Source organism: Salmo salar, chromosome ssa06, assembly GCF_905237065.1.
Source record: "Salmo salar chromosome ssa06, Ssal_v3.1, whole genome shotgun sequence".
Classification (NCBI taxonomy): domain Eukaryota; kingdom Metazoa; phylum Chordata; class Actinopteri; order Salmoniformes; family Salmonidae; genus Salmo; species Salmo salar.
Genome location: NC_059447.1, coordinates 18,157,386 through 18,184,570, shown reverse-complemented (window position 1 = coordinate 18,184,570; position 27,185 = coordinate 18,157,386). Strand labels below are relative to the sequence as shown.

Sequence of the window (27,185 nt, the reverse complement as noted above, 5' to 3'; positions counted from 1 at the left end):
CAAAAGTAACAACTTTTAATCAGATATAGCTGAAGATGGAGGCAAGTGTACAAGTCATTGATGTGTAATTCCTTCCACAATTCACAGTCCCTTTGCAATGCCAACCATTAGGTATTTACCAACCAGAATTACAATTCATCTTTGTTTTTTAATCTAAATCATTGATGGTGCCGGCAGTTATTCTTCAGAAACATGGATTTCCAAAGCCAACATGATCTTGGAGTGCCTTGATCTCACGAAGAACTGCCTCTTTCTGTAGGTTCAACTGTGAAATAAAAGTAATTTACTTCATTAAATGCATATACATATCAATAACATTGTTTTGAAACAATTCAGAGAGGAACAACCTTCAGGGCGTATTTGTAGGACTGCTCTGCCTCAAGTCTTCTGCCCGTCTGAAACACACAACCACACATGCACACATACACTTGAGGGTTAATAAACATGGATTTCACCTGAACTCTTTGTTTGTGTCAAAAACCCCAGTACACGGCCCTAAAGGAGCCAATTCTCTTCTGGCCCCCTTCTACACACACTATATACTGTACTGTATATATACACTATAGCACTCAGTCCCACATAACAAGATGTAAAAACAGAGATTCTTTCATTCGATATGTAATTCTTTGGGGGTGACATCATAAGGTTTGGATCATAGAAACACAATCCATAGAAAGGGTTTGAAACCTCGAACTCTGGCAATCTGGCTGGCCATCATTGACTTGAATGGGGAGGACCGTTTTATGGATTCTACTTCTATGGACTGAATGCTCACCTGCAGACAAACTAGAGACAGGTAACCCCACACCTCCGCGTTCCCGTTGTTCAGGATGTTGGCCTCTGTCAGTGCATCCTCTGCTTCAGTCAGCTCCCCTAGCTGTGTGTGGGCACACACACACACACACACACACACACACACACACACACACACACACACACACAACTAAGAATGTATTCCTAATTAGCCTGGTTAAATAAAAGGTTAAACAAATAATAAAAATACACACACAAATATATCCTTCATACATAATCAAAAAGAGCAGTATCATTTCTAGAGGAGCTTGGGAAGAGTAGATATGGTATTTTTACCCGGTAACAGGCGATCCCTAGTCCCAGCCAGGTGAGGCAGGAGGGGGAGCTCTTGCAGGCGCGCAGGTAAGTCGTTTTCGCCCTCTGAAACTTTAGTGTCAATACATAAAGTGTTAATTTCAATCATGTTGGCACACATCGGTAGGTAGGAGCTGTAGACACCTAATTGGTGGACGAGATGCAGAGTCAAACTAACAGACCAAAAACAACGTATCTCACACACTCCTAGGGACTCTTAATTACAGGGAGTTAATTACAGAAGGTAACTTTAATATTTTTAGAATAATGTATTGTTCAGTTTCCACCAAAACAACTACCAACTCCTGAATATTCCCCAGTAGTAAATACATTGTTCTCAGGTCCCAGGTGTTGTGTGCGACCCCCACCCCGTCCATCTCACCTCCCCTTCCTGCAGGTAGATGGATCCCAGGCGCAGGTAGACGGGGTGTGTGTCTGTGGCATCCGTCACAAAGTCCAGGGTCCTCTCGTAACACTCCTGGGCCTTCCCAAACTCCCCAGTCAGGTGGTGTATGTGCCCAAACAACGCCCATACATCTGGGTCCTATACGTGTCCAGAATATACACATCTGGGCCCCATACGTGTCCAGAATATACACATCTGGGCCCCATACGTGTCCAGAATATACCCATCTGGGCCCCATACGTGTCCAGAATATACCCATCTGGGCCCCATACGTGTCCAGAATATACCCATCTGGGCCCCATACGTGTCCAGAATATACAATATAGCAATCATATCCTGTATAGATCACTTAGTTAGAGCATGGTTTTAATAACACCAAGGTTGTGGGTTCAGTTCCTGCAGGGATCACACTAATGTGTTAGACATTTGATTCCTGTATGGAATAATATATAAACCATTTAGAAGCATCAGATTATCATCAGATTGCTGCAAAACCAATTTCCTTTGTAACAATAAAGTTGAAAGTTGAACTTGAAAGGGCCAGCTTCTCAGACACAGATTCAGCCTAGTTCTGAACTAATAAGCTCTTTCAATTGAGAATCTCCATTGAGAATGCTTTTTACTCCTGGACCAGGCTTAATTTGTGTCTGGGAATTGGGCTGGAAATGTCTGTTGGCGCTACCTGAAAGCTGTCATGGAGCGCCTCCTTCAGGCTGGACTCAGCGCTGCTGTACTCTGCCCTGAGCAGCTGCAGGCGGGCCAGGGCCAGGTGGTAGGAGCTGCTCAGACCCCCCTCTGGGCACAAGAGCTCCTGGGCCAGCGCTCTCTGGGCCATCTGTGGACAAAGGGTCAGAATTGGACAAGATTAGAAACATACACACAATAAACCACATGGATCACCGTGCAGAGTCTCTTTTTATCATCTACCATCTGTAGCAAACACAGGACACAGAGGGAAGGCTGACAAATATGTGTCTGGACTGATGCACAGATCTCGTATCAGAATATTGGCCAAATTAAAGAGTGATAAGCATGAAGACAGTGTGAGAGAGATACTATTATACAGAGCTATAGTAACTTACCAGTCTAACATACTGTATGTGTTTTTCACTCATTATCTTCTGTTGGATTGGGCCATGGTTTAGTGTGTGTCTAGTAGCTGTGTGTGTGCTCATGTTGCTGACCTGTAGTGCGTTGTTCTGCAGCAGGAACTGCACTGTCTCCATATAGATGGTGGTGTTTAGTCTGGTGGGGGTTGCTAGGTGTTGCATGGCACTAGGTTCAGCCTCAGCACCTCCCTTGTATCCCTCCCCAGGCTTGCTGTCCTGGCAGCTCTGAGACCCGGTCACCACACTGGCTTCTGTGTCTCCATCCACGTCTACAGCCAACAAAAGTAGATCACAGAAATGACTTTGACCTCTTGCACAACAACACCTCACACTCACAAAGCATGGTCTTGGTTGAACAAGGCTGACAATATGTCTAGTCTCAAGCAGGGTGGCGCCACCGCACGATGCTCGATTTGTCGCTCGGCTAACCAGCTAGCGATACTGCATCTGCTACACTTCAGTGCTCACCTGGCTTGATGGTGAGCGACTCACAGTTCACCACCTCCTGCTCCTCCTCCCCCAGGTCTGGTGACTCCACGCTTGTCTCCACCCTGCAGGGTGGGGTGACCACCAGGGCTGCCCTCTGCTGCTTGGTGGCCTCCAGGAAGGCCATCTCTGTCTGGATGGAGTTCTCCTGGCCCTCATAGAACAGGCCTGACCAGTGACCACAGATAATATGGTCACCACCATTGGATGGCACATTTTTTGGAACTGACTCCCAATTGATTCCAAATGAAGAATTAGAATCGACACCAATATTTCTAAAGTCAAACAGCTCTATTACAACACATTATTCTAGTATTGTAACACGGTATAAATTATTACTAAAGTATCATGGCGTGTCCTTGTTTCTTTGTATTGAATTCTTGGGATTAGATGATGTTCGCTGACAAATTAAAGTAAGAGGTATCTGTTTGTGTTTGTGATTAATAGAGGCGTTTCCAGCCTGGTCCTAGATCACTTTGTGCTGTAGAGCCAACCCTAGGGTTGTTGTTACAAACATACAGTATCTGGGACCAGGCTAGCATCTCCCTCCCTGACTCTCATCTCTTACCGAACAGAGTCCAGGCCACCACATTGGCCGGGTCCACACACGTGGCTCCTTCAAAGAATGTCTCTGCCTCCTCAAGGCGTCCACCCATCTCTGCCAGGATACCACACATAAGCAAACTGCAGACAGACAGAGAATATCATTCAGTTAGACTCTGTAATTCATTTATTTACTCATAAAAGAAAAATACATAAAAGAAAATTGTGCAGGGGTGAAAACCCCCAGAAAGGGCTTGTGGGAGGGCCCTCATCCCATGAGAGGTATACATGCAAATGACAAGTTCCTGGTTTCACTGGATGTCAGTTTTAAGTATGGACCTCTATTCCCCTAGTCTGGTTAAACCAGACTGAACGCTGAACCAGGTTACTCTCCCCTTCCCTATTACCTGGGCAGGTGTGTTTGCTCCATGGACACAGCGTAGTGGAAGCACTCCTCAGCCTTCTGGTAGTCAGCCGTCAGCATGTACAACACCCCATAGTCAAACCAGTGGGCTGGGTCGCTACGGTCACGAGTCAGCTGCTGCAGGGGGAGAACCATCACAAACCAAGCTCACTAACAGAGTTAGAACATCCCTTTCTGAACTAACTAAAACCATACTTAGAAATGTCCGTTGTTATGATGTTTTATCCCTCCCGTCACAACTAAAGGTCCAATGGTTGAAAACATTCAGTAGCTTTGTCACAGGCACTCTAGTGACTGCAGCACAAGGTGTGTGGTGCAGACAGACAGTGTGTAACTACTCAGAATGTGATTAAGATGAGTTCTTCAGCACTTCGCCTTGCCCAAAATGATCCCCTCCAACACTCTGTTACCTCCTGGTAGTACTGGGCAGCTAGCTGGTAGTCCCCGTTGAGCTGGGCCTCCTTGGCAAAGTGGATGAGCTGGGCACAGTCCACCAGGGGGCGAGGCTGAGTCTCCTGGGCATCCACTGACAGCGTCTGGAGAGAGAAGAAGGGCAAGGCAGTTAGGTATTTTTTTGTACATTTTGTGGACACAAACGATTGCATATAATTCATATATTTCACCAAATATAGCATGTTATAAACAGAGCCCCATAAGGGATAGTTATGAACATCCAACCCTAGGCAACACAGTGACTAGGGGCTGGTTTCAATTATGGACTTTTTTGGTATCGAGGAACTACGTCACTGCCTATGTAAAAATAAAAAAATAAAATACACATCTGGGGACTCTCCCAACAAATCACAAGGCAGCCATGCCAGAACATCTCGATTCAAAACCAAAGTTTACAGGCAAAACCTTTGCACTGGTTTTAGTTAAGATAGATGATGCAAACTAGCCATTTGTGAAATGCACACAATAACCTCTGTGATCTCCATCCTGCTAGCTACTATTTAGTACTTTATTAAAGCGGATAAAGTAGTGACGCAGGCAGTGACGTAGTTCCTCTATACCAAAAGAGTCCATCATTGAAACCAGATCCTAGTCACTGTTTTTGCCTGTGGTCGGGTTTACGAGACTACATTAAGGAAGGGAGAAGGGAAGAACAGAATAGGTTGAAATCCATGGAAAGGAAGAACTGGTCATGTAAATGTATGTATGGTGGGACTGGGAAGGGTGAGCAAGGATGTGTGTTTGTGTGTGTGTCTTGCCTTGTTGAGGGCAACGTGCATCTCGTCCACCAGGAACACATAGAGCTGGCTGAGGAAGGCCTGCAGCTGCTCAGGATCTGAGAAGGCCTCGGTCCGCAGCATCTTCTCCCTCACGATACGCACCACAGAGTACTGGCCATGACATGGTAGCAGAAACATCACCACAGAGTACTGGCCATGACATGGTAGCAGAAACATCACCACAGAGTACTGGCCATGACATGGTATCAGAAACATCACCACAGAGTACTGACCCTGACATGGTAGCAGAAACATCACCACAGAGTACTGACCCTGACATGGTAGCAGAAACATCACCACAGAGTACTGACCCTGACGTGGTAGCAGAAACATCACCACTGTCATGACGTTGGCCTCTTTTGGTACAGTGAGGACAGTTGACCCCCTCCCTTTTGCACCACCACCCAACCTACCTTCCCCCCAATACACCCTATGTGTAAAGGTTTGTAAAAACTCTAAAATTCCAGGAGAGTCTCTGGCCACATGGCCCATAGAGAGACACAGGAAATTCTTCCAACTCATAGAATTGGAGAGCCAAGCGACATTTTGTGTTCTGGAGAAGGTATGGAAGATTGGTGAAGAATCCAGCTACGAACTGATCCGCTTGGTACAGTTTTGTGATACTCAGAAGAGACAATATAGCCATATTACCATAAAACTGTTTATATAATAGCATCAGCTTGAGACTTGCATCATAATGGTTGTATAGAATGTATTAATAAGGATAAAGCTTTTGTAAGACATTGAGATGCTATGTACTGATGTAATGTGATAGAATTGTATTTCTGTAACCAAGTCTAGCTCAGTCATGGGCACGCCCCCAGGGACCCATACAGGACCAGGCGTCATTTGACAAGCCTGTTCAAGGGTCACTATAAAACCCTCCCTGATTTACATTTCCTTAGACCAGGCCTCCACTCGATGGCCAATAGGTTTTACCATCCAATTCCTCTACTGAAAGTGAACCATACCACGTGGTTAACTTTTAGACTATTGATACCGACAGAATAAGAACAAGTCTTTGATATTAATTATTAGTCTGCAGCTAAGTAAATTATATCATCGAACGCGAAGACCAACGAAACAACCATTCTATGACGACATTAATGAATGTCGCTCTGAAAGATCTATTCTAACCGAGAGAGAGAGAGAGAGAACGCGGACAAAACACTCCATCAGAACGACACACTGAGCGTAAATATATATTGATTGCAATTGTTCCCGAATGAGTGAGCCTTCAATTGTCAATTGTTAATATTAATGAACTCTGTAGGTGTGCATTCTCAGCTGACCGTTTATGACCCATTGTCTAACAGACCAGCCATGCCTGTTTTAGCCCACAAGGGCACATTCCTCTGCCAATCCTTTGTGACGATAATTACTGTTTGTATGTTTTCTGTTAATTACTTAGTGTAGTAAATAAATGATTTTAAGACAATTGATGTATGGATGATTTTAGTAAAGACTGGGTTCGTGCAGATACAACAATTTACGACGTTTGGAATGAGACTGGACTAGAGGTAAAATACACCATTTAAACTAGAAGATAATCGGCCTATACTATAATAGGATATAATATTATAGTACAGGAAAGTTATATTAGGAAAATTATAGCTTTGTAATCTGAATATTCTCCTTGGTGCCCCGATCTCCTAGTTAATTACAATTAAACGATTAATCAGTTTAATCGCGTGATAATAATTACAGGGAGGTAATTGATAAACATATCTTCAGTTTAATGGTACCCCCGAAGACACGACACCACAGATTTACAGTTGAAGTCAGAAGTTTACATACACCTTAGCCAAATACATTTAAACTCAGTTTTTCACAATTCCTGACATTTAATCCTAGTAAAAATTCCCCGTCTTAGGTCAGTTACTATCACCACTTTATTTTAAGAATGTGAAATGTCAGAATAATAGTAGAGAGAATGATTTATTTCAGCTTTTATTTCTTTCATCATATTCCCAGTGGGTCAAAAGTTTACATACACTCAAATAGTATTTGGTAGCATTGCCTTTAAATTGCTTAACTTGGGTCAAATGTTATGGGTAGCCTTCCACAAGCTTCCCACAATAAGTTGGGTGAATTTTGACCCATTCCTACTGACAGAGCTGGTGTAACTGAGTCAGGTTTGTAAGCCTCCTTGCTCGCACACACTTTTTCAGCTCTGCCCACAAATGTTCTATAGGATTGAGGTCAGGGCTTTGTGATGGCCACTCTGATACCTTGACTTTGTTGTCCTTAAGCCATTTTGCCACAACAGTATGTTTGGGGTCATTGTCCATTTGGAAGACCCATTTGCGACCAAGCTTTAACTTCCTGACTGATGTCTTGAGATGTTGCTTCAATGTATCCACATAATTTCCTGCCTCATGATGCCATCTATTTTGTGAAGTGTACCAGTCCCTCCTGCAGCAAAGCACCCCCACAACATGATGCTGCCACCCCCGTGCTTCACGGTTGGGATGGTGTTGTTCGGCTTGCAAGCCTCCCCCTTTTTCCTCCAAATATAACAATGGTCATTATGGCCAAACAGCTCTATTTTTGTTTCATCAGACCAGAAGATATTTCTTCAAAAAGTATGATCTTTGTCCCCATGTGCAGTTGCAAACCATAGTCTGGCTTTTTTATCGCGGTTTTGGAGCAGTGGCTTCTTCCTTGCTGAGCGCCCTTTCAGGTTATGTCGATATGGGACTTGTTTTACTGTGGATATAGATACTTTTGTTCCTGTTTCCTCCAGCATCTTCACAAGGTCCTTTGCTGTTGTTCTGGGATTGATTTGCACTTTTAGAACCAAAATATGTTCATCTCTAGGAGACAGAATGCGTCTCCTTCATGGGCGGTATGACGACTGCGTGGTCCCATGGTGTTTTTTCTTGTGTACTATTGTTTGTACAGATGAACGTGGTACCTTCAGGCGTTTGGAAGTTGCTCCCAAGGATGAATCAGACTTGTGGAGGTCTACAATTATTTTTCTGAAGTCTTGGCTGATTTCTTTTGATTTTCCCATGATGTCAAGCAAAGAGACACTGAGTTTGAAGGTAGGCCTTGAAATCCACAGGTCTACCTACAATTGACTCAAATGACTCAATTAGCCTATCAGAAGCTTATAAAGCCATGACATAATTTTCTGGAATTTTCCAAGCTGTTGAAAGGCACAGTCAACTTAGTGTATGTAAACTTCTGACCCACTGGAATTGTGATACAGTGAATTATAAGAGAAATAATCTGTCTGTAAACAATTGTTGGAAAAATTACTTGTGTTATGCACAAAGTAGATGTCCTAACCGACTTGCCAAAACTATAGTTTGTTAACAAGAAATTTGTGGAGTGGTTGAAAAACGAGTTTTAATGACTCCAACCTAAGTGTATGTAAACTTCTGACTTCAACTGTATATTGTTAGTCTTATTATACATCCCACTTCTGATATTCTATGAAAAACAATTGTTTATGAATAACATACAAGGGGAAACATATGTATCAGACAGCATTGAATTGTCTTCTCAAAAATACTTAAAAAGGGACGACAGAGCTAGGCTGGTCAAACTTGGAAAGACAGCACAAACAGATCTGGGATCAGGATATTTGGGATCCAATTGATCTTTCACTAAATCTATAATACATTGTAAGGAACCAACCTCAGATGAGAAGAACAACAAGCAGACTGGCTTGTTAACCAGAATTTAGGAGATAAGCACCAGCTGGCCACTGGTTAGCCCCGACCCCGCTGTCCAAAAGCAGCTATTGAGCCCTCATGCAACGGTCATTCTCAACATTATCCTTTACCCACTCCCCTAACCAGGATCATACTCATTAGTGTACACCGTAGCAAAAGGTTTTGCAACGGAAAACAAAAACAACTGTTTCTTAAGTTCAGGTATTCTCTGCCTGTTTCAGTCATTTTTTTTTGGTGCCTAATGAATGCGACCCAGCCCTTTCTCACCTTAATCTGCTCCTTGAAAGCAAAGTACTTCCCAGAATAGTTTAGTTCTCCCAGGAGCTTGGTCTTGCGCTGCTCCTGGCTGGTTGGGTCCAGAGGCTTCTCTCCGGGCAGGAAGGCAGGCCCGAACAGCTGCTGGTACTGCTCCAACACCTGGCCTGCCACACTGGCTATCTGGGCCTGGTACTCCTGCACAGCCTGGTACAGCAGGATAGAAGGAAGGAAGTAGGGAAGCAAGGAAGGAAGCAAAGCCGCAAGGAAGGACGGGCTATGTAAGGCTAAAAATAGACTTGTTTTCAAACAATTATGACATTTGGTAACAATTTACATTTCCCAGAGCCCGTTATAAGGTTAAGTGTGACGTTGGTTTGGGATGTGCTGGACCGCAGGAGACAGCAGCTATCATCACTGGAAACCACTGGCATTTTATGCCTCTACTTACTTTAGCAGGCTACTACCTTTGACTGTGTTCACAAGTCTAGATTATGGCCACAAGATGGCAATCACTCAGAGTGAATGTAATGATTGAGGGAAGTGCAATCATCAGACCATGTTATTGGATTGTGTTTGTGGAATGTGTGTGTGTGTGTGTGTGTGTGTGTGTGTGTGTGTGTGTGTGGTGGTTTACTCTCTCTGCTCCAGCAGGTCTGCGAGGCAAAGGAGCTCTAGGAGGTATCAGCTCCATCACCCTTTCAACAGAAATGCAGAGAAAACGTAGTAAACCATAAAACAATGTTACAACAACGTTACAAGGATATTGCTACAACGTTACTACAACTGCTACTACAACATCTATTCAAACAAACCATCCCTTTTTCTTCCCATTCCAATCTATATTACTGCAGTACTTCCACTCAATTACTTCAGACTTACATGTTTATCTTTGAGGCCACTCCACATATTTAATTAAAGTTGAACAAACGTTACGTTACCTTTTGGCTAACTCTTCCGGTGATCTCTTTGGCACCAGCGACTTCTCAAGAGCGATTTCAATGATGATGTAGGTTCTGGAATCTGCATACATCTAAGTTCAAGGTTCAAGTTCATTTGCCACATGCAATAGATACACTGGAAATGGTACACAGAGATGATAGGTTCTACTTATTGAGGGTGGCAGGTAGCCTAGCGGTTAAGAGCGTAGGGCCAGTAACGGAAAGGTCGCTGGTTCGACTATATGAAAAATCTGTTGATGTCACGTCCTGACCAGTAATAGGGGTTATTTGTATTGTAGTTTGGTCAGGACGTGGCAGAGGGTATTTGTTTTATGTGGTTTGGGGTGGTGGTTTTGCTTAGAAGGGTGTTTGATTTATTATTTCCGGGTATTGGGTTATGTTCTTTGTATTTCTATGTTCTCTCTAGTTTAGTATTTCTATGTTAGGTAATTGGGTGTTGGACTCTCAATTGGAGGCAGGTGTTTGTAGTTGCCTTTGATTGAGAGTCCTATATATAGGTATGTGTTTTGTTTGTGTTTTGTGGGAAATTGTTGTGTGTATAGCCTTGTGCCTTACCACACTGTTATTCGTCGTTGTGTCTTTTCGTGTACGTGTTTATTTTGGTTTTTCCTTCTTTGTCCTATTAATAAAGAAGATGAGTGCACATTTCCCCGCTGCGTCTTGGTCCGCTTTATCCGACGACAACCATTACAGTTGATGTGCCCTTGAGCAAGGCACTTACTCTAATTGCTCCTGTAAGTCTCTCTGGATAACAGAGAGTCTGCTAAATGACTACATTGTAAATGTATACATGACCTCTAGATTTGATATTGTTTAATGGTTCACAGAACCCCAACTCACCTGACCCTCTGTGTTCACTTGTTGCTGCTGTTCTGTTTCAACCAGCGTCACACTATCAGTGCCAATGGGTGCTGACTTCCCCTGAGTCCCAGGCTGAAATAAAACAAATCACTATGTCCTTCTCTCCCACCAATGAAGACAAACAAGCACAGCATATTTCTCTTCTAGTTCACTCTTTACAAGTTAGAATATTGCCATGAGACATTGAAAAAAGACAAAGTTGAAAATAGACAATAGCAAACCAACTGCATGGTTCAGCCATGCTACAGTTCATAACAGTTATTAAACAGTTATTTTCTGGTTGGATGTGGGCATGTGTAGGCAATACCTCTAGGCAACACTTCTAGGCAACACTTGTGTATGAACCATGAATGAGAGGTTGTTGTTTGTGTGGATCGATTCATGTACCTGTGCATGCTTGCATGCTTGTGTGTGTGTGTATGTATGTGTACTTTGTGTGTGTGCATCCGTGGGCATGCATGTGTGTGTGTGAGCATGTGTGTGCACACTTGTGGAGGCACATGTGTGTGTGGGTGCATGCCTGTGTTTAAGAGCCTGTTATTTGTCTGGCCATGACAGATGCTTAGTTGGTGGGGTGGCTGTGTATGTGTATGTTTACGTGTATGTATGTGAGTGTGTGTGTTCGTCGCTCCTTCTGCTGCTGGGCCACGGGGGGGGGGGGCTGTAGCGAGGGGCCAGATGAGCTAACAGCTAACGAGATGATTCACCGCTCTCTGACGACGCTGGCAAGCTGCTGCCATTAAGGCTAATTGCTTTGGGAAGCGCTCCTGTTGCGGCCGACCCACAATTCAATCATAGAGGAAATCAGGGTCTCTGATCTAAGATGCTCTGTGGGAGACTGCAGCTGGCCTATCAACAGGATGTCACTGAATGCTATTGAGACCTTTTACAAGGAATCATATCCTAGCTCTATCGCAATTTGTTTTTCTTCGATTCCTTGCATCCTATCTCCTTGCCTCCTACTCAACCATATTGGAGGAGAAGGTCAAAGGCCCCTCCCATCTCACCTTGTTCTCCAATGTGTTCTGAGAAAGAGGCAAGGAGAGAGGGTGCAAGGCATCAAGGAAAGATGAATAGAGAAAGAGCCACTGTCTGAGACACAGAGCCCCATCATGGTCAAAAAGGCAGTAAGTCAGTCGCTCACCCTTTTGGGCGAATCCTTGGTGTCCTTCCCGCCCTTGTGACCGCCGTCAAACATCTTACTAGGGACCGCCTTGCAGGAGCCTACGGAGGAGGGGGCCCTACCTCGGCCCTGGGTGGCCGGAGCCCTGATACTCTCTCTCAGAACACTGATGTTTCTCTTAGCCTGTCAAACACAATACAAGGGTCGTGTTCATTAGGGCACACCGTAACAAAACATTTTGCAACGGGTAAACGAAAATTACGGTACTTATAGGACCAAGTCCATAGTCGTCCCTCCTGTTTCAGTCCATTTGTTGCCTTATGAACGTGGTAATGGCTGGAGCAGAATCAGTGGAATGGTATCAAATACATCAAACACATGCGTTTGATGCCATTCCATTTGCTCCGTTCCAGCCATTATAATGAACCATCTTTCCCTCAGCAGCCTCCATTAACAATCCAAACAATGGCACAACAAGCCAATTGGCAATGAGTAAAAACCATCCCCGCAGGGATACAGTGCTGCACAGCTGTGGAATACTAAAAGATGTGTCAAATGTGTGTTGTGGTTAACGGATGTATCTCATATTTCCACATTTGTTCATGTACAAGCTAAGATCCCTTACAAACCTAATGGTTATGAGATGTACTGCGCTAACACAAACTATTTGTTTTAAGATTGTAATAACATGGACCATCAAGTGTTTTGATTCTCTATTTTAGCACACCTTAGGGTATCATAGAACATTTTTTAAGGGCAATAAAGTGTTATCTAGCTACATAGGAAATGTACAAAAATAAACCAAAATAACTAACCAAATGTCCTCAGCAGAATGATACTTTAAACAAAACTCCAAGACAGAGAGAGAGCAACAAGGACACGAAAACTGCACGGAATAGAATGGATGATAATCTGGACAACTGCTGTGTCTCAGAATGAATTAGTCAACATGGCTGCCTCTGTTCTGGTAGTCTGTTCTGCAAGTCTGTTTCATTTCTCCACTCATATCACAGTCTCTCTCACACACACAGACACACACCTAAAGCAGTTCTGTAATAATCACGAGTGACAAATTAGTACTGACCGTTCCTCCACACCTGCCACAGCAAGACTATCTCACCTTAGTCTTGCGATACCAAACCTGTCAACACCATATTCTTATCCCCCCCCCTTTTTTTTCTCCTCAATGTTGTGATTATGATCTTATCTCATCGCTGCAACTCCCCAATGGGCTTGGGAGAGGCGAAGGTCGAGTCATGCGTCCTCCAAAACATGACCCGCCAAACTGTGCTTAATACCCGCTCGCTTAACCCGGAAGCCAGCTGCACCGACGTGTCGGTGGAAACACCGTTCAACTGACAACCGCGTCAGCCTGCAGAAGCCCAGCTCGCCACAAGGTGTCGCTAGAGCGCGATGAGCCAAGTAAAGCCGCCCCGGCCAAACCCTCCCCTAACCCGGACGACGCTGGGCCAATTGTTCGCCGTCCTATTGGACTCCCGGTAATGAGATTGAACCCCAGGCTGTAGTGACGCCGCAACACTGAGATGCAGTGCCTTAGACTGCTGCCACTTGGGAGGCCCCAACTACACCATATTCTAAAGAAACCTTGAATGGCTGTAGTCGAAGCTACTTTCACCTTGACCAGTAGGTCAGAGTCGTAGAAGGGGTAGAGCTGGTACGCCCCACGGACACGCCTCGCCCCGGGGTACAACAGGGGCGCCATGTCCACGTATGCCACTCCATGGAAGGAGAGTTGAGTCTCATCCTCACCCTGTTGAACACACACACACACACACACACACACACACACACACACACACACACACACACACACACACACACACACACACACACACACACACACACACACACACACACACACACACACACACACACACACACACACACACACAAAGGCAGTTCAAACAAACATTAGTAAGGATATTAACAATAATGGCCAAGAGTGATTTAATCAGATCCTGTATAGGAGAAATTCAGTGTCTTACTCCCTTGTCTTTGCCAGCCTTCCCTCCCTTAGTGGCTCCAACCTGTGGTGACCTCATGACCTCTACTGGCCACAGTCTGCTTTCTGCTATCCTACGGGTCAGACTGAGAGAGGAGGATAGAACATGGATAGAGAATTCCATTAAATTCAATAAAACGTTATTGTTCCCAAAGGGCAATTTGGTAGCAGCGCATTATATAGGCCAACTTTTTTCAATTCAATATTGAAAAACTTTATTGAGGATACTGTAGCTTCATAGCCTCTCTACTTATATTTGTTACAGATAAAATCCAAGATTTGTGTGTTTAAAGCAGGGCTCAATAGAAGCAGATTGTTGGCAGTGAGGTGGTGTATCTGTCTCACCAGGCTGCACCATCTGCATCCAGAAAGCAACGACGCTCTGTGTCCCAGCTCACTCTCTTCTTATTGGTCTCCGCTTCTTTACGGAAATCCCTGTCCTGGGAAACACAGGAAGAGATGAGGGGAAGAGATCCATACATTACACAGAATGTATTGGTCAAACCACTGAGAGCGCAAACAACGATGACTCAATGACAATAATTGAAAAAACGACAGAACAATAAAAACATTTGATTAATTTGGTATTAAGGTGAGATTGTGCGGCAGTACTAGAGATGGTTATACCAACCATAATACTAGAGATGGTTATACCAACCATAATACTAGAGTACAAGTAGGCTAGAGTACCTCTATGCTGGTGAGATCCCCATCCTCCATCTCAATGGGCTCTCCCTCCATGGAGACACCTGGTATGAATTGAGCTCCAGGAGCCAACAGGGGACCCAAGGGCCACTTCCTGGGTCTTCCCATGGGTTCACTCTCCCCGCCCACCTTCAGCAGCCCATTGGAGAACATCAGCACCTGCTCTTTCTGGGGGGAAACAAGAAATGTGTCAGGTACAAGTTAAACTGAAATGTCATATGACATTAGGGATTGTGGGTTCATCTGTGTGTGTGTGTGTGTGTGTGTGTGTGTGTGTGTGTGTGTGTGTGTGTGTGTGTGTGTGTGTGTGTGTGTGTGTATATTGTATCCTTGAATTACAGTCAATAGTTCAAAGTTGACAACATTTCCACAGTAAAAATGCTTTAGTGCATTAGTATGGGAATTGGTCTGTACTATTCCAGTGTGATTGTGAACTAACCTATAGAGTTGTCATTCTATTCAATAGCAAATATTTGCCAAATGGCATGAAAAGAAGAGGAATTTCACTTTACTTCCTGTATTGACTGAATTTAAATGGAATTGGCCCCAACCCTGATGGCAACATAGGTCTCTTATCTCTCACCTCTGCAGTGAGGGGAACCTGCAGGGCAGCCACGTAGCTGGAGGGAGGACCAGACCCAGAGACAGGGTTCCACACCTCCGGGACAGAGTAAGCTGTCTCCACAGTAACCTTCAGCAGGTTGGAGTTAGACAGCTGGACGCTGGATAGCAGAGGCTCGGGAACACAGACGGTCACGTCTAGAGATGGCTGGGTGCCAGGCAGAGGAGGGAGATGTCAATTACAAACAAACAGAGCACACACACACACACACACACACACACACACACACACACACACACGTATGAACACAGTCTCACACACACGTCTCTCGTGCTGGTTAGTTTTTACTCCTACTTTACAGCTGCCCTCCTGTGAGGCTGCCTCCGCAGGTGAGCCAGGAGTTGGATGAAGTAGCACAGTGGAGGAGAAGCTGACCTGACCTATTGAGGGTGAGAGAGAGAGGTATACGTTTACATTTCAAACATGAGCGAGTTTTTTTGGGGGGCCCTGGAAGGTATTAAGTTAGATGGATACTTGATTGGATCTAATGTGTTGGTCTCTCACCATGCAAGAGAGGTAGCAAGTCCACTATAGCTTGCCCTATAACTGCAGTCTTCTCCTCCTTCTGCTTCTTCTCCTTGGGAAGGACCTCAATCACTGTCACTAAATGACAATGACACAACAGAGAGGATTAATGTGATAAGCAACCGTGGATTGGTGAACAACTGGCTGAACGAGGGAAACACGGTACAATGAGGATATGGATCAATCGTCAAGATAAATAGTGGCTTTAACATCAAACAAGCAGCACACATCATAATAATGGATTAGTTAGTAGTAGCTCACATATGACAGGTTTGTGTGCCATGTCATCTAATGTGTGGGCAGCATCTGAGCACTCAAAGCTGCAGGTGAAGTTGTAGTCCACGCCCTGATCCACAGCAGCATCCAGCTTCTGGGAATCTCCCAGGACGATGCCATTGAACTCAGCCCTCACATAGTTCAGGATGGACTCAGCCTTGTTGCCCCTCTGGAAGTGAAAAACAGCGACACCATTTTGTTAGGGGTGTGTTTATTATAATACTAACGTTAGCTAGCTAGCATAATTTGATCAATAGAGCTCAGTCACAGCCGGGGGTGCACATTTTTGTCATAGCCAAACACACCTGACTTAACTGATCCATTAAGTTAGTCATCAAACTCTTGATTAACTGAATCAGGTGTACTTCCTGAGCTAGGACAAAAAAAAGTGCACAACTGTGGATCCCCAGAACCCAAGAATGTAAAACACCAAGTTAGCCATATATGCAAGTTACTACAACTGACCGTTCATATTCTATCAGTGCTACTAACGTACTGGAAACCAGATAGGGATGCAAGCTTACCAGGTTATTTCCACGAAGTACTGTTATTTTCACGAGTGTTGCTTTGTCTCCCGCACCACGAAATTGTTCCATTCTGGTTTTGTAAATCAGAATGAGTAAAAGTCAAATGTTTGTTGGTTGTTCTGGAAAAACAAACCCCCTGCACTGCAGCAGGTGAATACATCAGTGTCCCGGTTTCCATAGTAGCGAGTCTGAATATCGCGAGAAGTTGGGGTTATTGTTGTTGGAGTTGGTGGAGTGGCTAGCTAGTTACTTGTAAGTCGCGTGTGCTATTTTTTTACTTGAGTAATATGTATGTTGTCCAGTATTTAAAGGACTACATAGTAGACGTTGTGTATGAACGCCAGACAATTTTGAATGGGTTTTGTCACAGTCGGTTGGACTTTGCAAATCTATTCTGTTTTGCCAGTTAGCTAACGTTACCTAGCGTAACTTCCGATTTTTGCTTTCGCGGGTCAGTACAACAGACATATGACAGCTTGCTAAAGTTGCATGCAGATGTTTGGCAAGTGTCACACTTTCTCAAGATGCTGCATTCTAATGTGTATGTGATGCATTTACGTTTGCAGTGTGCCTATGCTTTCATTTAGCTATCGAGCTAGAGCAGGGGTGTATTCACTAGGAACGAAACGGAGAGGGACCTACCTGGATGTGTCCAATATAACATATTGTTTTCGCTGTAGAAAGTTGTCCGATGCAAAACGTTTTGGACTAATGATTACACCCCAGATATAGTAGCGCTGTTTTGTTTGCGCATAGTCACTGTGAACTTTAATCTATTGTGCATGACAGTGCCAGGCTGCCTGCATCATGTCACTGCTTAGCCTTGTGGATGAAGCCATCAAGTTGTGCAAAGTAGAGGAGACCAAGATAAACGAGAACATCCTTCAATACAGGGAGATACTGCGTTCTTTGTAAGTACAGTAAAACTTCCACGTTCATTGCTATCTGTTAAGCTAATGGTCTACAGTTGTTCTATATGAGTAGGTAACTCATAGGCCTATGTTATAACATGCTTGCCGTCTGATCATTCACCAGGAGACCACAGCAGGAAGACTGCAAGGAAATAGAACTGACAAATGATGTTGAAAATGGTATTATGGTGATCCACAACATGTTATTTTCTCTGAAAGCCCAGTGTACTAGTAGTAACTGGAAATGGTCATGTTTTTAATATCTACGTTGTCAGCATATTTTTCTCTTTCTCTGTTTAGACCCAGATGTCCAACTGGAGGAGAGACGGGAGATGGAACTGCTGAATCGATTGCTGGAGAAGGCCCTCAGAGTTCGTGTTGGCACAGCACCCCAAGAAGACCCTCAGAACTGTACAGGACCAAAGAAAGAACCAGTGAACACTACACAGGGCAAGGGAAGGGCTCTGACCCCAGGTGGCACCAAAGGGAATAAAAATGGCATTAAAACTACCTCCAAACCCATCACGATGGACAAAAAAGAGTCCAAAAAGTATTCTGCGTCCCATCTCTACAGGGGTGGAAGGGGGAGGATGGGTCATCCGGTAGGTCATTCAGGACAAGGCAGGGCAAGCATGATCAGAAGCTCTGTCCAGATCCAGAAACGATCTGTCGTGTCATCAAAGGGGTTTCCTCCCCAGTCCTCTGGGATGGCAGTGAAGCAGGCTGGTCCTCCAGGTCCTGTGTCACATGATCAGGGTCAATCACCACAGGCCTCATCAGCACATCATCAGGTTGAGGTGTCACACAGGTGGTTGTCAGCTGCAGCCACTTCCTTCCAGCCCCCTAGCGGGGACACGGTGTCTCTTTCACACATGGAGGGGATGCCAAAAGCACATGTAATTTCACCTCCACAGAATAGGTAGGCTGCAAGACAACACTAGACCATTGCTTAGTGAACAAAGTATGTGACAGTGTCAAATTCCTATTCCAGAAGCAACATAGCCAATTAAAATGGAACGTCAAAGTACCGTACTGATATCGTTAAGAAGTTGGCCAGAAGCAACTCAACATTTGTGATATAATATGACTAGTCTGTTGTGACAATAAGTAGTTTGAGTGTGGTTTAATGACACTGTACATGTTTGATTGTGTTTTTGTGGCAGGGCTCCCACACAGTTGTTAACTAAGTGGATCAGTCTAAGGACCAAACAAAGCAGGTCAGCCAGTGAATCATATATTTTGTGGAGAAAATGTCTGACCTATATCATCCTCCATGTAACATTTCCCATCCAGTGTTCCGTAATGCATACAGAATTTCCGTAATGTATTATGTGTTAAAGGGTACATTCCTTGTGCACCGCAGTGTGTCCAGGTGCTATGATTCTGTCAGGAACAGCTGGCTAGGTATCCAAAACAAAAGTCCAAAAAGTGATCGTTTTTTTTCTTCTACATGTCTTTTGCATACTCATTGATGTTGAGCTGTGTTTGTTTGGGGAACAAGAAGTAGTCTATACATGTATACCACAGGAGGTTGGCACCTTCTTTGGGCATTACTGGCTTGTGGTAATGGCTGGAGCGGAATAAGTGGAATGGTATCAAACACATGGTTTGATTCCATTCACTCCGTTCTAGCCATTATTATGAGCTGTCCTCCCCTCTGCAGCCTCCACTGATGTATACTGCTGTATTGGTGGCTGAGACATTCATTTGACCCTTTCAGTTTTTTTTCCTACCCTCAGGTTATGGGACAAAGTCCTGGCTCTACAATCCAAACCTGTGGCGGAGAGGAGTCACTTCACGGAGAGAGTGAAAGCCACTGTATCCTTCCTCAGATGAACTGAACATTTTACACCCACATATAGCTAAACCTGATTTAATGCACCCCCATGCTTACGTCTAGGCATTAACGAGTAGTTAAATAGTGTTTTAATAGTATATCTTATTTGTGACATGGGACCTGCAGAGATATCAATTGTTCATTTCAACGAGTATAAACTCGTTACTAATTCTCTCACTCCCACTCGTTCACACAGCCTACGAGAGAGAAATTAGCACGGCATCAAATTCAGTGTCTACCAGCGTTTCTCAAAATAACACACCAGATTTTAGAATTCACACACAGAAAATTAAATGTGTGTGTGTTTGTCTTCTAATATTATCTCAGAGTCTTGTCTGCTTGTTCTCCTTGACCCGTCCCCTTATGGGTGAGTTCCCCAGAGAGTGGCCAACCAGTGGCAGCCCGGCCGACACCGGGGCTCAGGTGGACAGACTGACACAGCTTTGCACGGATCTGAGTCATTGCTACCAGAGTGAGCGGCTTCTGTTGCTGACTGGCCAGACCTTCAGAACCTCTGGCACTGAGCCAGGTACCAGCCCAGCCAGAGGAGATGCAGAAGGGGGGATGGAAGGAGGGATAAGTAAGAAATAGGAAATTACAGAAATGGAGGGATGGAGATCTGGTAGGAGATGACAGAAGTATGGGCGGTGAGAAAACAAGAGTCTGGAAAGAAAAGCAATAGGGGGTGGAGAAGGGGTCCATTTATCCAAGAACTAAGGATTTAGTTAGCTTAGAAATAAGAACGTTCAGTGTTATTTTTCAGCTCGTCACCCCTTAGTCCGCTGACCTCATTAACTGCTGAGCTTATTAATTCTGCTGAAGCCATTAGCAATCATTTGACAGAGCTGTTTTTATGCTACAGATAACAATTAATTACATTAACTTCTGAGTAATGTAAAGCAATTAGATACAGCAAAACCTTTTCATTTTTTATAGCACCATTACCAATACATTTGAGATTGATTTGCATTGCGCTTTATCACTGCATTTGTTTAATTTCATCTTCAAATACTGAAGAGAGTAATTATTTGTCAATGTGTAATAATAATGCTTAGCTCATGTCTGTTATACATACTGTGCATTCAGAAAGTATTCAGACCTCTTGACTTTTTCCACATTTTGTTATGTTACAGCCTTATTCTAAAATTGATTAAATTGTTTTTTTCCCCTCATCAATCTACACACAATACCCCATAATGACAAAGCAAAAACAGGTTTTTAGAATGTTTTAGCAAATGTATAAAAAATATGAAATATAACATAAGTATTCACACCCTTTACTTTCTTGAAGCACCTTTGGCAGGGATTACAGCCTCGACTCTTCTTGGGTATGACGCTACAAGCTTGGCACACCTGTATTTGGGGAGTTTCTCCCATTTTTCTCTGCAGATCCTCTCAAGCTCTGCCAGGTTGGATGGGGAGCGTCGCTGCACAGCTATTTTCAGGTCTCCAGAGATGTTCGATTGGGTTAATTGTTTCTCATGGTCTGAGTCCTTTAGGTGCCTTTTGGCAAACTCCTAACAGGCTGTCATGTGCCTTTTACTGAGGAGTGGCTTCAGTCTGGCCACTCTACCATAAAGGCCTGAATGGTGGAGTGCTGCAGAGATGGTTGTCCTTCTGGAATGTTCTCCCATCTCCACAGAGGAACTCTGGAGCTCTGTCAGAGAGACCATCGGGTTCTTGGTCACCTCCCCAACCAAGGCCCTTCTCCCCCGATTGCGCAGTTTGGCAGAGCGTCCAGCTCTAGGAAGAGTCTTGGTGGTTCCAAACTTCCATTTAAGAATGATGGAGGCCACTGTGTTATTGGGGACCTTCAATGCTGCAGTAATTCTTTTGTACCTTTTCCCAGACATGTGCCTCAACACAATCCTGTCTCGGAGCTCTACGGACAATTCCTTTGACCTCATGGCTTGGTTTTTGCTCTGACATGTACTGTCAAATGTGGGACCTTTTATATAGACAGGTGTGTGCCTTTCCAAATCATGTCCTATCAATTCAATTTAAACTATCAAAATAAAGATAGTCGCACACTCCAAGTGTAATCTCCCAGCAATTTAATGGGTATTTACCAATGTTTCGGCATCACTGTGCTTTCCACCCTGAGGAAGGCACAGTGATGCCGAAATGTTGGTAAATGCCCATTAAATTGCTGGGAGATTACACTTGGAGTGTGCGACTTTCTTTATTTTGATAGTTTATAGTTTAGTCAGCACCTCCACACAAACTATTATTCTGGGTGTGCGCCAGCTCATGTTTTTTATCAATCAATTAAATTTACCACAGGTGGACTCCAAGTTGTAGAAATATCTCAAGGATGATCAAGTTGTAGAAACATCTCAAGGATGATCAATGGGAACAGGATGCACCTGAACTCAATTTAGAGTCTGATAGCAAAGGTTCTGAATTCTTATGTAAAGATAATTTGCCGAACATGTCTGAAAACCGTTTTTCGCTTTGTCATTATGGGGTAATGTGTGTAGATTGATGAGGAAAACATGTATTTAATCAATTTTAGAATAAGGCTGTAACGTAACAAAATGTGGAAAAAGTTAAGGGGTCTGAATACTTTCTGAATGCACTGTACATTTATATTTATGAATGATTTTTTTGCGTGTTATTATGTGAAGCAACATGCCAGAAGAGGGAATATGAGTCCTTGCTGATGCTGGAAGGCCTGGAGAAGATGGTGGCAGACCTCCAGAAACATGCTGGACAGCTGAGAAAAGGTACTAAATCTTGCTTCACTCTATACACTCACGCACACACATCTCCACTCTCAATGTTTTTCACTGGCACAGTGTAGAGTATAATCAAATGTCGAGAATTAGTTCGCATTTCAGTCTTGGAAAGTAGGCATATTACCCTCCAATACTCCCTTTACTGACTTTTCCAGGGACTTCACTTGTGGTGAAATTGTGACCCTTTGCAATTGATTCACGCAGCATAATGAGCCTATACAGCATCTCACAGTATAATGCAACATATTCTCCACGACCTTGAACCAATACAATTATAAGCTGAGCTCTCTTTCCCCTCTCACCAATCTCACTGTGACAGTGTGGTGCTGATGTGGGGGACTTTTATTTAGAATTGACAGTTTGTGCTCCCAAAGCCTCCAAGGTGACTGGCTAGGGGCCAGATTGTGACAGAATGTTCCAGAACACACACACACACCAGAGTCAAAGCCGGAGTCCCCACTTAAAATTGAGAGCCTCGACTGGCTGCCTTGCTGGCCCCGGCCTTCTCTGACACTCACAAAGAAATATCTAATTTGCATGTACTTAAGTATTCACATCCCTGAGTACCAATACTTTGTAGAAGCACCTTTGGCACAGATTTGTCATGAAATATCAATGGAGAGAGCCTTAGATTTCCTCAAAACAATCAAAGTTTATTATTCATTATTACAATAATGGAGCTGGTCAACAATAAACCCAGAGGTGATCACTGAGAACCCACCAGCAGATTTGGGTTATAGCTCTTTATAGTAAAGTACATCCTCCTGAATATTCATGACAAACAGATGTGTACAATCATACAAAGGTACATTGTGTAATTAAGCAACAGACACAAATGTACATTGCGCCAGGTTTCTGTCTCTAGGTCATTTACTGCTTGTTTATACAGAGTTATCTTCTCAGTTTCACACTCCTTAACACACAGATACTAATGCAACATAGAACACTGGGTACTCTTCACAATTTCTGAAGTCCGGTGTTCATCTGCATGTGGGAGAGAAACTGGAGGGAAGGTTCACCTGGTCCTGGCAGACAGGCCAGCATTTCACAGACACTAATCATTCAATGGAATGCAGGCTGTATGTTTTATCACCAAGACATTTTAAATCAATTTCCAGCGTTAAGCCCCAGAGGCCCAACTCAATCACACAAACACAGATGAGAGAGTACTAATCAAAGCTATTCGATGCATAAACACTATTAAAACATAATCTTGTCATTTTCTACCATAGATTACAGCTATGAGTCTTTCTGGGAGAGTCTCTAAGAGCTTTCCACATCTGGATTTTTTCAAAATTCTTCAAGCTCTGTGAAATTGGTTGTTGATCATTACTAGATAACCATTTCAGGTCTTGTCAAGTAGATTTAAGTCAAAACTAACTCGGCCATTCAAGAACATTTACTGTCTTCTTGGTAAGCAACTCCAGATTTGGCCTTGTGTTTTAGGTTATTGTCCTGCTGAAATGTGAATTCATCTCCCAGTGTCTGGTGGAAAGCAGACTGAACCAGGTTTCTCTCTAGGATTTTGTCTGTGCTTAGCTCCATTCCATTCATTTTTTATCCTGAAAAACTCCCCAGTCCTTAAAAATTAAAAGCATAACCATAACATGATGCAGCCACCACTATGCTTGAAAATATGAGAGTGGTGGTACTCAGTAATATGTTTGGGACAAATACAATACAATACTTTGAATACAGGACGAAAAAGTGAATTGCTTTGCCACATTTTTTCCAGTATTACTTTAGTGCCTTGTTGCAAACAGAATGCATGTTTTGGAATATTTTTATTAGGCACAGGCTTTCTTATTTTCTCTGTCAATTATGTTAGTATTGTGGACTAACTACATTTTATTGTTGATCCATCCACAGTTTTCTCCTATCAAAGGCATTAAACTCTGTAACTGTTTTAAAGTCACCATTTGCCTCATGGTGAAATCCCTGAGCAGTTTCCTTCCTCTCCAGCAATCGTGTTAAACACTATTATTGTACACATAGTGAGTCCATGCAACGTATTATGTGACTTGTTAAGCAAATGTTACCTCCTGAACATATTTAGGCTTGCCATAACAAAGGGTTTGAATACTTATTGACTCAAAAGACATTTCAGATTACATTTTTTATTCATTTGTAAATATTTTTGAATTTTTACATTATGGGGTATTGTGTATATAGGCCAGTGACAAACCTAAATGTCATCCATTTTAAATGCAGGCTGTAACACAACAAAATGTGGAAGAAGTCAAGGGGTGTGAATACTTTCTGTAGAACAATTATACAGTTCCTATCTTATCTCTAATCTACATTCTGGTATTCATTCTGAAGGAACTGTATCATTCTTATAATTGATCTCTAATCTATATTCTGGTAGTCTGATTATTATGCAGCATTTTATTTTGGGACAATTCAATTCAGTGTAAATGTCCAACAATAGAATGGTACAGTGATGCTTTTGTTGCAGCATTGTCATGAGTCAACAGACAACAGTATGATGAGCAGATTCATTCTCAGGTCACGATCCCCCAATGGAGAAATGTGCTCCCTGAGAGTCAATCTTCACGTGGACACACACTAACGAGCTAATTGAACCCCTCACTGTCTTGACTTATGGATAATGAAAATAGAAACCGTCAGAGTAACACCGGATTTATTCTTGTTTCCTTGGGCTCCTTTTGAGATCTTTGTGTGTGTGTGTGACGGTGAGGCTCCTTCTCAGGTCCCCATGTGTGAATGTGACGGTGAGGCTCCTTCTCGGGTCCCCCTGTGTGAATGTGACGGTGAGGCTCCTTCTCGGGTCCCCCTGTGTGAATGTGACGGTGAGGCTCCTTCTCAGGTCCCCCTGTGTGAATGTGACGGTGAGGTTTTAAAGCCGTTAGTCAGTCCATGCTTGACGGCGCGCAATGCTTGGCTTGTCCCTGCTATTTAAAGCTGAGGGAGCAGCAAGCACACAGGAGGCGCAAACGTTTTCGGCTTCGGTTGCTCACGCTCCTCTCACTCTAAAAATAATCATAATTTTTCCGACCAGAGCGGGAGGCATGGGATCGATGGAGGAGGCTGAAGGGGGAAGGAGCAGGCGCGTTCTGCCCCGTCAGGAGTAAGGGTGAGTGGGGTGACCTGAGTGGGGTGACCCCCTTGCCCCCCACCCTGACCTACACCAGCCAGGCAGAGCTCCAGGAGGTGGAAAGGCTGAGGTTGCGAGTGGAGCTGCTACAGCAGGAGGTGCACCTGCATCAGGTAAGAGGCACGTCTGTCTCATATACACACACACCTGCATCAGGGAAGAGGCACATCTCACACACACACACCTGTATCAGGGAAGAGGCACATCTCACACACACACACCTGTATCAGGGAAGAGGCACATCTCACACACACACACCTGTATCAGGGAAGAGGCACATCTCACACACACACACCTGTATCAGGGAAGAGGCACATCTGTCTCACACACACACACCTGTATCAGGTAAGAGGCACATCTGTCTCATACACACACACACCTGTATCAGGGAAGAGGCACATCTCACACACACACACCTGTATCAGGGAAGAGGCACATCTGTCTCACACACACACACCTGTATCAGGTAAGAGGCACATCTGTCTCATACACACACACACACCTGTATCAGGGAAGAGGCACATCTCTCACACACACACACACACACCAGTATCAGGTAAGAGGCACATCTGTCTCATACACACACACCTGTATCAGGTAAGAGGCACATCTGTCTCATACACACACACACACACACACCTGTATCAGGTAAGAGGCACATCTCTCTCACACACACACACCTGCATCAGGTAGGAGGCACATCTCTCACACACACACACCTGTATCAGGTAAGAGGCACATCTGTCTCATACACACACACACCTGTATCGGGTAAGAGGCACATCTGTCTCATACACACACACACACCAGTATCAGGTAAGAGGCACATCTCTCACACACACACACACACCAGCATCAGGTAAGAGGCACATCTCTCTCACACACACACCTGTATCAGGTAAGAGGCACATCTGTCTCATACACACACACAAACACACACACACACACCTGCATCAGGTAAGAGGCACATCTGTCTCATACACACACACCTGTATCGGGTAGCTAATAACACACCCTTTGCATATTTCTACCAAGAGCCATGCCATTACACACCTGTGCCATGTTAAAAGAAAAAAGTTGATTTCTCCACAAAGGTCAATATTGAGACTCTGATTTTGCGTCTGTGTATGTATGCATTAGTCACTTTTTTTGGTGTGTGTTCTGTTTCTCTGACAGGCTCTCTCTGACACCATGGTCATGCCCTCTGCTCCTGGACTACCCAACCCCGCCGTGCTCCGTGACATTTACTCCCTGCTTGGAGAGGGAGGGGTGATGTTTCCTACTCTGGTTCTGGACACAGAACCTGACTAAAGGAACAGGTCAAATGAACTGAACAGGCCAAATCACCTGGGTCATGTTTATTAGGGCACACAATGCCTGCAGAAAACAAAAATGAAAGTTTCAAATTTGACAAGTCCAGGTAGCCCATCCCTGTTTCATTCGGTGTTCTTTTATTTGGTGCCTAATGAACATGACCAAGAAAGACTATTGAAGAATAGACCAATGAATGGAATGTCTTAGGAGGGGACACTGAGAACAGAGGAAGAAGAATGGAGAATCTTCTGAAAAGAGGGATTTTTGTGTGTTGGGAATGTCAATCTGTGTATTTATTTGGAGTGATTGAGCATTTTGGTTTTACATGGTTCCTTTTTGTATATTGTAAGACTCTTATAATTAGATAAAATTATTCAGATTGATGGATATTGAAAAAG

General features: G+C 43.8%; 2 protein-coding genes across 7 annotated transcripts; one reads left to right on the top strand and one right to left on the bottom strand.

Annotated features, from left to right (window-relative positions):
- On the bottom strand, window positions 1-17,046 carry cfap70 (cilia and flagella associated protein 70). 2 transcript variants are annotated; one of them, XM_045719866.1, is made up of 26 exons: window positions 16,867-17,046; window positions 16,328-16,511; window positions 16,046-16,144; window positions 15,836-15,921; window positions 15,503-15,688; window positions 14,905-15,087; window positions 14,560-14,654; window positions 14,198-14,300; window positions 13,828-13,962; window positions 12,213-12,374; window positions 11,048-11,140; window positions 10,187-10,278; window positions 9,883-9,943; window positions 9,258-9,452; window positions 5,287-5,418; window positions 4,486-4,611; window positions 4,059-4,192; window positions 3,677-3,792; window positions 3,091-3,276; window positions 2,698-2,891; window positions 2,196-2,348; window positions 1,490-1,651; window positions 1,090-1,179; window positions 776-877; window positions 348-395; window positions 1-265 (listed from the first exon to the last, which is right to left on the bottom strand). In XM_045719866.1, the coding sequence occupies exons 1-26, from the start codon at window positions 16,936-16,938 to the stop codon at window positions 185-187; spliced, it is 3,270 nt and encodes a 1,089-aa protein (XP_045575822.1). In that variant the 5' UTR covers window positions 16,939-17,046; the 3' UTR covers window positions 1-184. The 2 variants fall into 2 exon arrangements, with proteins under 2 accessions (XP_045575822.1, XP_045575823.1); XM_045719867.1 differs by lacking the exon at window positions 776-877.
- Window positions 17,047-27,185, top strand: LOC106606506 (tubulin epsilon and delta complex protein 2). 5 transcript variants are annotated; one of them, XM_045719868.1, is made up of 10 exons: window positions 17,047-17,121; window positions 17,659-17,780; window positions 17,905-17,960; window positions 18,081-18,699; window positions 18,944-18,997; window positions 19,520-19,598; window positions 19,990-20,197; window positions 22,245-22,343; window positions 25,378-25,586; window positions 26,650-27,185. In XM_045719868.1, the coding sequence occupies exons 2-10, from the start codon at window positions 17,677-17,679 to the stop codon at window positions 26,782-26,784; spliced, it is 1,563 nt and encodes a 520-aa protein (XP_045575824.1). In that variant the 5' UTR covers window positions 17,047-17,121; window positions 17,659-17,676; the 3' UTR covers window positions 26,785-27,185. The 5 variants fall into 5 exon arrangements, with proteins under 5 accessions (XP_045575824.1, XP_045575826.1, XP_045575825.1 ...); XM_045719870.1 differs by having other exon boundaries at window positions 17,079-17,320; XM_045719869.1 differs by having other exon boundaries at window positions 17,102-17,410.